Source organism: Mesoplodon bidens (genome assembly GCF_964165515.1).
Source record: "Mesoplodon bidens genome assembly, chromosome: 17".
Lineage (NCBI taxonomy): Eukaryota > Metazoa > Chordata > Mammalia > Artiodactyla > Ziphiidae > Mesoplodon > Mesoplodon bidens.
In genome coordinates, this window is record NC_138174.1 from 20,740,789 (window position 1) to 20,754,106 (window position 13,318).

At 34.5% G+C, this 13,318-nt stretch overlaps 1 protein-coding gene across 5 annotated transcripts in view; it reads left to right on the forward strand.

Annotated features, from left to right (window-relative positions):
* Positions 1-13,318, forward strand: part of ZC3H13 (zinc finger CCCH-type containing 13) — a 137,194-nt gene that overhangs the window by 56,387 nt on the left and 67,489 nt on the right. For all 5 annotated transcript variants that reach the window (XM_081214735.1, XM_081214736.1, XM_081214737.1 and 2 more), the window contains 2 exons: positions 18-127; positions 3,079-3,190. In XM_081214735.1, coding sequence (XP_081070861.1) covers positions 18-127; positions 3,079-3,190 — 222 coding nt within the window. The remainder of the gene's footprint in view (positions 1-17; positions 128-3,078; positions 3,191-13,318) is intronic.

A 13,318-nucleotide genomic window follows, 5' to 3' on the forward strand; every position in this document is an offset into this window, starting at 1 on the left:
TAATATCTGTCTCTTAGACACAGTGCCGTAACTGGCTGAAGACTGGCAACTGCCTCTATGGAAACACATGTAGATTCGTACATGGCCCTTCACCCCGTGGTAAAGGTTATAGCAGCAATTATAGAAGGTAAATTGAGAACTTTGAATTATTCATATACTGTTAGAAGATGGCTTTTGTAATTTATCTAGTATAAAAATCTGAAATACTACCATATGTTTGGTCAGATTTTCTATTTTGGTGGTAGTCTTATCAATAGCAGAGGTCTACAGGATTTTTTAGTTGTTAATTTCAAGATTAATAAAGATGTTTGCTTTAAAATTAATTTGCTCAAAAATTTGTTTTTGTAATATATGTATGGCTTACTTTCGTGCCCTGCCCGCCAATTATGTATTAAAGTGCTGTTTAAGATGGCAGAATTTCATGGATTTGCTTTTAGTAAGGAGAGACTACTTCCAACTCTTAAAATAGTAGAACTTAAATAAGCATAACTTTAGATTTTTAAGATGTTCTAAATTCAAATCTTAATTACAAAAGATAATCTAATGCAAGCTCTGTAGGTTAAAATGCATTTGCCAAATCTCTTGTCACAATATATTGAGGTAAATGAAAGTATGTATTTATATGTGGATAAACGTACTACCTCTTTAGAATATCATTTTTCCTTTAATAAAGGCAAGGCTAAATTAGACTTTCCTAATAAAAATCTTTTAGTTTTCTTTTGGCTCCCTCATGATGATTTTGTTATGGTGTTTAAAATTGTCACAAAAGCAGTTTAAACTTGATTGGTAAACAACTGATTTACCTAGTCCTAAAATTGAATGTGCTGATTGCGTTGGCTTCAGCAACAGTGTAAAAACTGAACATTAGCATTTGGAGATGTCCTTTTTAATTGGGTGAATTTTTGTGTATGTGTATAGATTTTGAAGTTTAACAGAACTTAAAGTTCAAAACCTTAACATTAGCTGACTTTCTGTTCACTTAAATGTTGTACATTTTTAGGTTACTTGTGATGCTGAGTACTCTGTTTTATTTGTATTTAGATTGTCATCTGTCCTTTCTGTCAATGTGGGAAAGTTAGTCTTTATAAGTTTAATACCTGTATAAACAAACACATGCCTGGAGAAACTGTTCCAATAATTTTAATGTTTTTCTTATATTATTACTGTACTTGTAATACATGCTTTACTTTATCTGTGACATTAACATACTCAAAATTTTTATACAAGAGATGGTTGTGAGGAAAATGGGCAGAGAAATTTGTCTAAAATGGAAAAAAGTAGTGTCATTACTAGATTTAGAATAAAGGATTTTTTGTTATAATTTTGCTATTTTGTGCATTTTTTTCCCCAATAACTTCCTTTGTATTTGTGTATTTTCCCTTTTTTTTTGTAAGGAAGAGAAATATAATTCATAATGTGATTCAGAGATGGAAAGAAAAGTAATGTATTTCAGAAATGCTTACTTAGTCACAAATCATTTAAGTCACTGAGCATTCACTGTATGTAGAGCATTCTGTTAGGTACTGTTAGGATAGAAACAAGTTTATAATAAACTGTCTTATTATATAAAGGAAACTAGGGCACATAAAATTTACATGTGCATCATAATTATAATTTAAAGCATTTAAGTGTTGGTTCTTAATAAGAAGTTCCATTTACCAGTTCAGCTTTAACTTTTAAAACATTTAATATAGATCTATAAAATGTGCATGTAAATGTTAATGAGCTCCTTTAAAGTGAATTGACTGAAATTATTTTTTCACTAATCATGTGATTTGTATTAATGATTGATAAAGGACTCGATTTGATTGAACAGCTATTACTTGAAATAGATGTGAATATTTTTGTAATTTGTTTATATCTTTTAAAAACATTATACACATTTTTTTTGGTAGCTAAAGAGGGACATCATTCCTTAACAACTATTGCCCTCTTTTAATGGTGCTCTAGGAGTAGTCTATAAAGGCAGTTTGTTTTCTACCTCTGCTTTATTTTTCTCACTTAGTGATGGTGTGAAAATAATTGAACAGCCATTTATCAAATTGCTAGTATAAATTATGAAGCTTTACCAGTGTTAAATATAAATATGTATATTTTTCCTTAATTAAAAACAAGAGTATAAAAGCAGAGTATAAACTCACTGTTGAAAATCTTGCTTTGAATTTTTCAACTACTTTCTATTCTGAAATAATTTCAAATTTAAGAAGAATTGTAAGAATAACATTAAAAATTCCTGTATTTGCTTTCATTCTTTTTTTTAATTAATTAATTAATTAATTAATTTATTTATTTATTTTTGCTGTGTTGGGTCTTCGTTTCTGTGCTAGGGCTTTCTCTAGTTGTGGCAAGCGGGGGCCACTCTTCATCGCAGTGCGCGGGCCTCTTACTGTCGCGGCCTCTCTTGTTGCGGAGCACAGGCTCCAGACGCGCAGGCTCAGTCGTTGTGGCTCACGGGCCTAGTTGCTCCGCGGCATGTGGGATCCTCCCAGCCCAGGGCTCGAACCCGTGTCCCCTGCATTAGCAGGCAGATTCTCAACCACTGCGCCACCAGGGAAGCCCCTGCTTTCATTCTTGAGATGCGTAAAATATTTTCACAGTTGTTGATGTTGCGTCCAACCATATACGTGTATAGATGATAATACTGTTGTTTCTAGATTAATTTTGCAGTGCTGTGGTTTAAAACTTTACCTTCCTACTTTTTGCTTTTAAATATAAGTAATATATTTATGTGATTCATAGGAAAACAAATTAAGCTATTAATTACAAATTCCTTTCTCTCAGCTCACCTATAGTTTCTTATTAATATCACCAGTACCTGCCACCCCATGGAGTTTTAGTGTATGCATTTTGATTGGTATTGGGAGAAAACTTGTAAGTGATGCTTATATTTTTTTTATATATTAATATATAAGCTGAAATTTATTAATTGTTTTTCTGAACTTTAGTAGCCATGGATAGTAGAAAAACTATATTGAGATTTGTGAGGTTATTTCTTTAAATATATTCGTATAAAATGTTATATAAATATAGATTTTTGTTGTTTTGTTTTTTGTTTTGTTTTTGTTTTTTGGTTCAAAGGTCACCAGAAAGACCTACAGGGGATCTTAGAGAAAGAATGAAGAACAAGCGCCAAGATGTGGACACTGAGTCCCAGAAACGAAATACAGAGGAGTCATCCTCACCTGTTAGGGTAGGAATGAATTTCCCAAAACAAAGTTAAATTTCAGTAGTGATTTATTATTTATGTTCTATTTTAAATATTATCTTGTGTGCTAAATATATGGTAAGTGTGTAATATTGCATTACAGTGTTCTATATGGATAATGTAATTTAGAGGGAAAAAATCCTTGGAAAAACTCATAATTCTTACCGTTTTAGTTCTTGGTGGTAGTTAAAATGAAGGGACCTGGTTGGCAGAGCTCAAGCTGAACTTCATAGGGTTTCTGTGCCATGGTGGACATCATGAGTATGTAAATGTATTCTTACGTTTTCAGAATTCAGCCAGCCATCGTTTCCTGCCTGCTTCCAAGAAGGGTTGAAGTGCCTTGCAGTACAACACTTTTAAATTAAAACAGTGAAGGCAAGGCATGGTGGTGACAGAAACTGAACTAGAAAGCACATATGATCACAGAATTTAGTGGTGAAACCAAAAGAGAAGCACAATTTATGATGTCGTTTATTGATTAAAAGAAAACATAGATGTTTGTCAGGAATGGAAATTTCCCAGATCTTTTTTTTTTTTTAAGAAATTTATCGTGCTCTTGTGTGTGCATTTGCAGTGAATTTATTGAGATACAGTTCATCCATTTAAAGTGTACACTTGGGCAGCTTTTCACATATTCAGTCATGCATCCATCACCACAGTCTATTTTAGAACAGTTTCATCACCCCAGAAAGAATACCCATAACCTTTAGCAGTCATTTCCCTAGCCCCTCAGTTGACCACCAGCCCTGGGCAAGCACTATTCCAGTTACTGTCACTGTAGATTTGCCTATTCTGGATATTTATATAAATGGAGTCATACAGTATGAGAGTTTTTTTGTCACTAACTTCTTTCACTTAGCATAGTGTTTTCAAGGTTTGTGAAAGATTAAGGGATGTATCAGTATTTCACTTCTTGTTTTTGCCAAATAATATTCCATTGTATTGAGATACCACATTCTGTTTATCCATGCATCAGTCGATGAATGTTGGGGTTGTTTCCATGTTTTGGCTCTTATGAATAATGCTGCTATGAACATTTGTATACAAGTTGTTGTGTGGCCATATGTTTTTATTTCTCTTGAGTTTATATCTGGGAGTGAGATTGCTCAGTCATGTGGTAACTATGTTTAACCTTTTGAGGAACTGCTAGGATGTTTTCCAAAGCAGCTGCACCATTTTAAGTTCTTTACATCAGTGTGTGAGATTTCCAGTACTCCACATCTTTGCCAAAATTTGCTGTTACCTAATTTTTTGATTATACCTATCGGCAATCTCATTGTAGTTTTGACTTGCATTTCTCTGATTGCTAGTGATGTTGAACATCTTCTTGTCTGCTTATTGGCCATTTGTATATGTTCTTTGGAGAAATGTCTATTCAGATCCTTTGTCCATTTTTAGATTGGGTTGTCTTTTTATTGTTGATTTGTAAGAATTCTTTATGTATTTTGGATCCAAGTCCCTTATATATATGATTTGCAAAAATTTTCTCCTATTCTGTGGGTTGTCTTTTCATGTTCTTGATGGTGTCCTTTAAAAAACAAATGTTTTTAATTTGATGAAATCCAATTTATCTATATTTTTGTTGTGCTTTTGGTGTCACATTTAAGAAACTGTTGTCTAATTCAAGGTCAGAAAGATTTATGCCTGTTTTTCTTCAAAGAATCTTAGAGCTTTAGCTCTTGCATTTAAATCTTTGATCCATTTTGAGTTAATTTTTATTTATGGTGTGAGGTAAGGGTCCAACCTCATTCTTTTGCATATGGATATCTAGTTGGCTCATTATAGCCTTTTTACGAAAGTTATTGAATTGTATAAGCAGCAACCTCTTTGATAATTTTAGATATATAGAAGCTTTCTTTTGGCTATTTTGATCCTTGAAAAAAAGCTGTGTCACAGTTTTATATTATAGTTTGTAAAGACATCTTTGGGGACTTAAAGTAATGCAGTTTTAAGTATGTAGCTTTCTAATGTCTGATATGATACATAAAACCGTTTTAGAAATCTCAAATGGTAGTTCTCAGCTGGCGGTATGTATCAAAATCCTTTTGGAGGAGAAATGGTCTTTTTCAAAATACACACGCAGGTACTTTATCCTTAATCTACTGAATTAGAATTTCTGGGTAGGGTCTGAGCATGTGTGTTGCATTTTGAAATAACTTTTTATTTCAGAATAATGCATGGACTCCATGGTTTGCTGGTATTATATTTAACAACCACTCAGAAAAAAAGAAAGCCATACTTTGTAGGATTTATCAATTTCTTTGGTGTAAATACTCCCATCATGGTCAGTTTCAAGCTACTAAAATGGTATCACTGAGTACAGAGTTGGGAAGTGTGGGAATACACACACACAATAAGTGTTATTAACCACAAGAGTAAAGTATACTAAAATATTTGGGAAGTGAGATTTGAATAATTAGTACTGTTGTTTTTAATATTACTTATTTAGTTGTTAGTTTTTATAATTTAATTTTTAGTTACAGCTTGTGCAGTTCCTAAAAATTTAACAGTTAGCTCGTGTGAGTCAGTGTGACCTGGCTCCAGCATACCACTAGGTGGATTGTACTTAATGTAAAGGGCAGACATCTGGAATTCGTATTCTGAACACATTACTTTAGGAATTGTTATTTAATGCTACTGTCAGTTTCCTTATCTGTAAAATGGCGGTGAGATAGCTCTATTATTGTGTTGCTGTGAAGAAAATATATGTAAAACAAGTATGACTGACTCTTCCAATGCGACAGCTTAATAAATGGTAGGTACTGGTATTAGAATAGCTCTTAGCCTTTTTTCTCAAATATAAATTGGTTTTAGGCTCTTAATGGGAGATGAATACGGCATTGGAGATTGAGGTTTTCAACAGATATCTAAGTGTAAGTAGTTGTTGATTGTAAAGGTTTATATGTTCAGCATATCATTTTAGTAGACAGCAAAGTTAGTATTTTGTTAAGACTTTTAAAGCCCGATTCCTGCTTTCCTTAGATGAGATAGCCCTCAAAGGCACTTAGCTTCATGCACACCTAAGGGATAAAGTCTCAAGATTCAAGAGTAGTCAGGTTTTAGGGAATTCACTATCCAAACTTAGAGAAAACTGTTAATAAGTTAGGATAGCAGGTATTATTTTGAGTGCTATATCTGGCACAAAAACAGGTGCTGATCATTTCTATGGTACATTCCCTATTGTAACATGTGTGACTTGATCTTCACGTAATGAATTTCTGTGGGAAAATCAGATGTAGTTTATGTAGGGGCAAGTATCGCATAGATAACATAGCATGGCTAAGATAGGATGTGTGTGATTTTCCGCAAACTAATTCCACCGTTTCTCTGCTATTGACCTCAGCTCCAGTGTGTCTGAGGTTGATAAACCCTGAACTTGTGGAGAGACAAATTCATAAATAGGTAAACTGTAATGCTATAGACTGTGGTAGTATGTCAGAGAGAGATGAGCAAAGCTCACAGTGGAGGGAATAAATAACTGCCTGGGGAACCAGAGGAAAATGACATTTGCCCTGGATGTTGAAGGATAGATGGGATGAAGGAGGGAATGGGTGAGAGTGTAGGAAGAGGAAGAAAACCAACACAATAACAAGGAGTTTTAAAGGACTAGTGTGTTTGAGAACCTGTGAAGCTGTGTGCCTAGAGTGAAAGAATTAACGGCATGTGTATGTGAGATGAGGGCTGAAGAGATCTATCTTGTTTACCAATTCATCTCCAGACCCTGGAACTAGTAAGTTCACTTACTGAATAAATGAAGAGTGATTCTTATGTGCAGCCATTGTTGAGAAGTCCTGATGGTCTCAGGTCTGCACTGTCCAGTGGGGCTGTTGAGCACTTGAAGTGTAGCTAGTCTGAATTGAGATGTGCTGTAAGTGTAAAACACATACTGAATTTCAAGGGCTTAGTATGAAAAAAAGAAAGTCAAATATCTTGTTAATAATTTTTTATGTTGGTCATATGTTGCATTGGCAATATTTTGGACATGTTGGCTGGTCTAGGTGATCAGAACCATGCTTAACATGATGGAACTAAATTTAACATGGTGAGAGACTAATTTGAGGTAGTGTCAGTAGGATTTGATGACCAAAAGAATGGGTGGAGGGGAGGTGTTAAGCCTAACTACGGGCTTTCCATGCTATTAACTAAGATGGAAAGGCTCCTTCTGTACACTAGACTCATAGCATCATGGACTACTAACTTTTGGCACTGTTTTCTGTATTTGCACAGACACTAATATGCTAGTTTAGAACAGGTATGAAATAATAAACATATTTTTATGGTACTGGATACTTTCCACCAGTCTATAGAACTTTTCAAATGCAGTAACTGAATTGTGTTTTCTTCTTCTATAACAGAGACTTGTTATTTTACATAATTCGAGCACAAAATTAAAATAGCTTTGAAAGCAAAATGAGACCTGTGAATATAGAGTCAGGAGGAACATTCAAGTATTTGTTGATGATTAGGGCATGCATGTGCTATAGGGGATCTTTGTCTCTTAAGAGAAGCTTTGTGGCCACATTCGAGAAAGTATAAAATAATTCATCATTGTGGGAGGATATCTAATAGTTTAGGATTTAGAGATGCACTGTGAGCATCCCCTGCTCACCTGAAATCTTACCTTAGAGCAGATGGGCAATGGTCTGAGTTTATTTGGATGAATTGATCCTTTAAATCATTTTTTTTTCTTTTTTAAGTTATAAAATACATTATACATGTACCATTTTAAACATTTTTAAGTGTACAGTTCTATGGCATTAAGTATATTCACATTGTTATGCAATCTTTACCACCATCCATCTCCAGTATTTTTCATGATCTTTGTTTTTAAAGTCTTAATCTTTTTTGTCAATCTGCTTTCTCATATATGAAATTAAAACCATTGGAATAATGTTTCAACTGATCTGTGTAATATATTTAAAAATATTTTTTCTTAATCTATCATTTTAATGACCTTCTCTGGTTCCAATAATAAGTCATTTTCAGAAGTTTTTCTTTTGAGACTTTAGAATGATGTTCCCTTTTCCTTGTCCAGTATTTTTTCAAAGGTCATTTTGATCATTTCCTACCCCACCTCAACCTGATGACTTATCTTCAGAGAATCTATTTAGACTTGATATTTATCCTCACTTCCACTCTGGATCTATTTAAGATGACTACTATGCAAATTACTTTTTCAGATCTCAGTCTTTAGCTGAATCTCAAGTTGATTATCCAACTTCCAGCCTCCTTCAGACATTTTACAGGCTACCACTGATTTTGACTTTGCACACTACAATTGATTTTGACCTACCCTTAGTGCTTTGTTCTCTGATATTCTGAATTGAGAACTGATTCTAGCATGAAGCTTTCTGTCTCTGGGAACTGTACCTCCCAGAATGTATACATGATTATTAGCTTTGCTTCATAGACCCCTACCCAGTTCTATTCCTGTCCCTCATTTCCCTCCCCCCACCACCTAAAAAAATTCCCTTGTTCTTTTTCTACATCTTGATATTTCTGGCTAGATGAGGAAAAAGTTTCACTGATAAGGAAGGAGATAGGACTATATGTGTTAAAAAAAGCTGACTCATGCAATGGAGGACTTTAACTTAGAAGGCGTTATTAACAGTTTTGTAACTATCCTGAGTAAGTCTCTTGCACCAATATGTCACAAGTTATAGTGAGAACCAAGTGAGGACGTACATGTGAAAATTCTTTGGAAAGAATAAAACACAGTAAATGTAAAACAGCAAGAGTAGAGAGTCACCAAATTAAAAATATGAGAAGTGAGTATAGGATTAAGTAGAACAGATGAGTGTTGTTTACCCATTTCAAAGGAAAAGGTTTAGAAGAGAAGGGGAAGGGTGTAAGTGGAGATACATTATATACCACCTGGTAGGAATTTGATAATGTATATATAGTACGTGATTGATTACTGTGATTTTTAAATGTAGATTAAAATGTGTTCATTTTATATAAAAAATATGTCTTTAGCCTTGTATGATCTGCAAATGTTTAATATCTTTTGATAGTATTAAAAGGAGTTCCAGTTGCCAAACCTTGGCGTAAAACAACCATTTATTTTGTTCATGGATTCTGTCAGGAAATCAGAAAGGGCACAGTAGGCATGGCTTATCTCTTTCTTTATGTCTGGAACCTCAGCTAAAGTACTAGGATGCTGGAGGCAGGAATCATTTGAAGATTTTTTTCACTCCCATGTCTGGTTGTTGATGCTGGAAGTCAGCTGGAGGCCTCAGTTTCTCTCGATGTGGACCTCTTTGTATGGGTAGCACGGGCTTTTTCTCTGATGGCTAGGAGATAGAGAGAGAGAGAGCACGCTAAAATCTGGTACTAGGTGTGCTTGTTCCTACTGGGGTGGTGTTTTTTTTAGGCCCTCTCAGCTGACAGAGCAATGAAATATATGAGTGTATACTAATTGGTGTATATGCATATATCTATAAATATTACAAGCAACCGTCTTTATCTGTATTGAGCTAAACATGAGTTCTTATTTGGTGTCTCTTAACTCTAATCCAGTACCACTATTATTCTTTTGTTCTTTTTTTTTTTTTCTTTTCCTTCAAATGTCCCTTCCTTAGCTTGTGGGAGGTCTTTATATTAGATCCTGAGCTCTGTTTAAAAGTTTACTTTATAAAATGTATTCATTTTAAGTGTACCATTTGAGTCTTGACAAATGTACACACCTGTATAACCACCACCACAATGAAGATACAGAACATTTCCATCAACCCAGAACGTATCTTCATGTCTTTTTAGAGTCAGTCCCCTCTCAAACCAGGCTCCTGACAACCTCTGATCTGTCACTATAATGGAATCAGATATTATATATTCTTGGGTCTTGGTTCTTTTAGCACAGTACTTTTGAAATGCAGCCATGTTGTAGTATGTGTCAACAGTTCCTTTTATTGTGGGTTAGTGTTTTATTATATGGATATGTCAAAATTTGTTTATCCATTCCCCAGTTGATGGACATTAGAGTAGTTTTCTGGTTACTATGGCTATTGGCCATATGGTTTTCTGGTTATTTTGGCTATTATGAATAAAGCTGCTATGAACATTCGTGTACAAGTCTTTGCGTGGACATAGTTTTCTGTGGGTAAATACCTAGAGGTGGAATTGCTGAGTCATATGTTATGTGTATGTTATGTGTCTTTTAACTTTATAAGAAACTGCCAAGTAGTTTTCCCTAGTGGTTATTCCATTTTACATCCTCAACCCACAGTGTATGAGAGTTTCAGTTGCTCTACATTCTTGCCAACACTTGGCATTGCTCTACTGGGTATATAGTGGTTTTAATTTGCCTTTCCTTTTTTTAGAATTAATTTATTTATTTTTGGCTGTGTTGGGTCTTCGTTGCTGCATGCAGGCTTTCTCTAGTTGCGGCGAGCAGGGGCTACTGTTTGTTGCGGTGTGTGGGCTTCTCATTGCAGTGGCTTCTCTTGTTGCTGACACGGGCTCTAGGCACAAGGGCTTCAGTAGTTGTGGCGTGCAGGCTCAGTAGTTGTGGCTTGCGGGCTCTTAAGCGCAGGCTCAGTAGTTGTGGTGCACAGGCTTAGTTGCTCCATGCCATGTGGGATCTTCCTGGCAGGGCTTGAACCTTGTCCTCTGCATTGGCAGGCAGATTCTTAACCACTGAGCCACCAGGGAGGTCCCTTAATTTTCATTTCTTGATGATTAGTGATGTTGAGCATCTTTTCATGTGTTTACTGGCCTTTTATATATTTTTTGTGAAGTGTCTATTTATGTCTTTTGCTTATAAGTTGGGCTGTTTGTCTTATTACAGATTTGTGGCTCTTATATGTTCTGAATACCACCAGTCATTTGTAGGATATGTGTATTGCAAATATATTTTCCTAGTATGTGACTTGCCTTTTCATTTTCTTTGTGGTGTCTTTTTTTTTTTTTTTTTCCTGCATAGTGCAGCATGCAGGATCTTAGTTCCCCAATCAGGGATCCGAACCCATGCCCCCTGCAGTGGAAGCACGGAGTCTTAACCACTGGACTGCCAGGGAAGTCCCTGTGGTGTCTTTAAAGATATCCTTTAACTTTGATGAAGTCCAACTATATCCTGCCTGTATTGACACAGCTTCAGTAGTCCTTGATAGTTTCTTTGTTTCTGTTAAGATGTTCCCAGCTCGTTGTATATATTTTATATCCTCTACTTGGAGTCAGCCATTTTCCCCTACCTACAGCCCTGGTTCTTTTATTGGGAGATGGTATTTCAGGACCACTACCTGGAAACCACTAGTTTAGTCATTTTTAGGGCTTTTCATTGTATTTCACCTAGGCAATACATATGTATCTTCTCTTTAAGAACATGCAAGCAAACATGAGTTCAAATAGTTCAAATTTAGAATTGCAAGACTTTTACCTAATTCTTTGATTTTATAGTTGTATCACTTTTATGCTGAAAATTTTAGTCCCTGTTGACATTCATTTGCATTATCTTACATTTAATAGTTCCAGAATAATAATTAACAATAGTATTACTAATAATATGATTACTTCGAACAGTTTAAGATGTCTTTGTAGTTCTTAGGATATATCCCGTGAGGGAAATATCTGTGATATATGTTTTTTAGGAAGAGATAGTCAAATTATTGTATTTTTTAAAAATTAATTTTTATTGGAGTGTAGTTGATTTTCAGTGTTGTGTTAGTTTCTGCTCTATAGCAAAGTGCAAATTATTGTATTTTAAGTCACTTGAACAGTTGTCTATGTGGTTAAACCACAAAATTGATGAAGTTGGGTTGATTCATTTCATTTTGATTTTAGTTTTAGGGGTTTTTTAAAAATACAGTTTTGTTTTCTAAGTATATAAAACATTTTCATGGTTTCAAAGTTATGAGACTGATGCCTACTGGGCTAATAAGGTACCTTATGGTTTCAAAGTTAAATCTACAGAACAGGTTACATTCAGGAAAGTCTGCCTTTTATCTCTTGATCGCTCTACTTTTTTCCCTATAGGTAACCTAAAAACTATTGGATTATCCCACTACTTTAAAATATATATACACGACTATTTGCAGGTGACATGATACTATATATAGAAAACCCTAAAGACTCCACCAGAAAAACTTTTAGACTAATAAATGAATTCAGTAAAGTTGCAGGCTATGAGATTAATATACAGAAATCTGTGGCGTTTCTATACACTAATAATGATCAGAAAGAAGAATTAAGAAAAATCTATTTACAGCCACCTCACAAAGAATAAAATACATAGAAATAAATTTAGCCGGGGAGGTGAAAGACCTGTACCCTGAAAACTGTAAGACATTGATGAAAGGGATTGAAGATGACACAAATAAATGGAGAGATATACCGTACTCATGGATTGGAAGAATTAGGATTGTTAAAATATCCGTGCTACCCAAAGCAACCTACAGATTTGTTGATTCTTTCAGAATTTATACATAGACAATAATGTCATCTGTGAACAAAGACACTTATTTCTTCCTTCTCAATCTGTATACTTTTTATGTCCTTTTCTTGTTTTATTGCATTAGCTAGGACTTACATTATGGTGAAAAGGAATGGTGAGAGGGGATCTCCTTGTTTTGTTCCTGAGGTTAGCAAGAAAGTTTCTCACCATTAATTATGATATTAACTGTAGGTTTTGTATAGATGTTCTTTATCAAATTGAGGAAGTTCTCCTCTGTTTCTAGTTTGTTGAGAGTTTTTATCATGAATGAGTGTTGGATTTTGTCAAATACTTTTTCTTTGTCTATTGATATGATTGTGTCTTTTTTTTCTTTTTTAGTCTGTTGATGTGATGAATTACCTTAATTGACTTTTGAATGTTGAACCACCCTTGCATATCTGGTATAAATCCCACTTGGTTGTGGTGTATAATTATTTTTATATATTGTTGGATTTCATTTGCTTCTATTTTGGTGTTCAGGAGTTTTGCATCAATGCCCATGAGAGATCTTGGTCCTTTTTTTTTTTTTTTTCTTGTAGTGTCCTCATCTGGTTTTGGTATTAGATATTTAGGTATTAATGCTGGCCTCAGAATAATTCTGTAAATATTCCCTCTGCTTCTGTCTTCTGGAAAAGACTATAGAGAATTGGTATAAGTTCTTTCTTAAATGTTTGATAGAATTCACA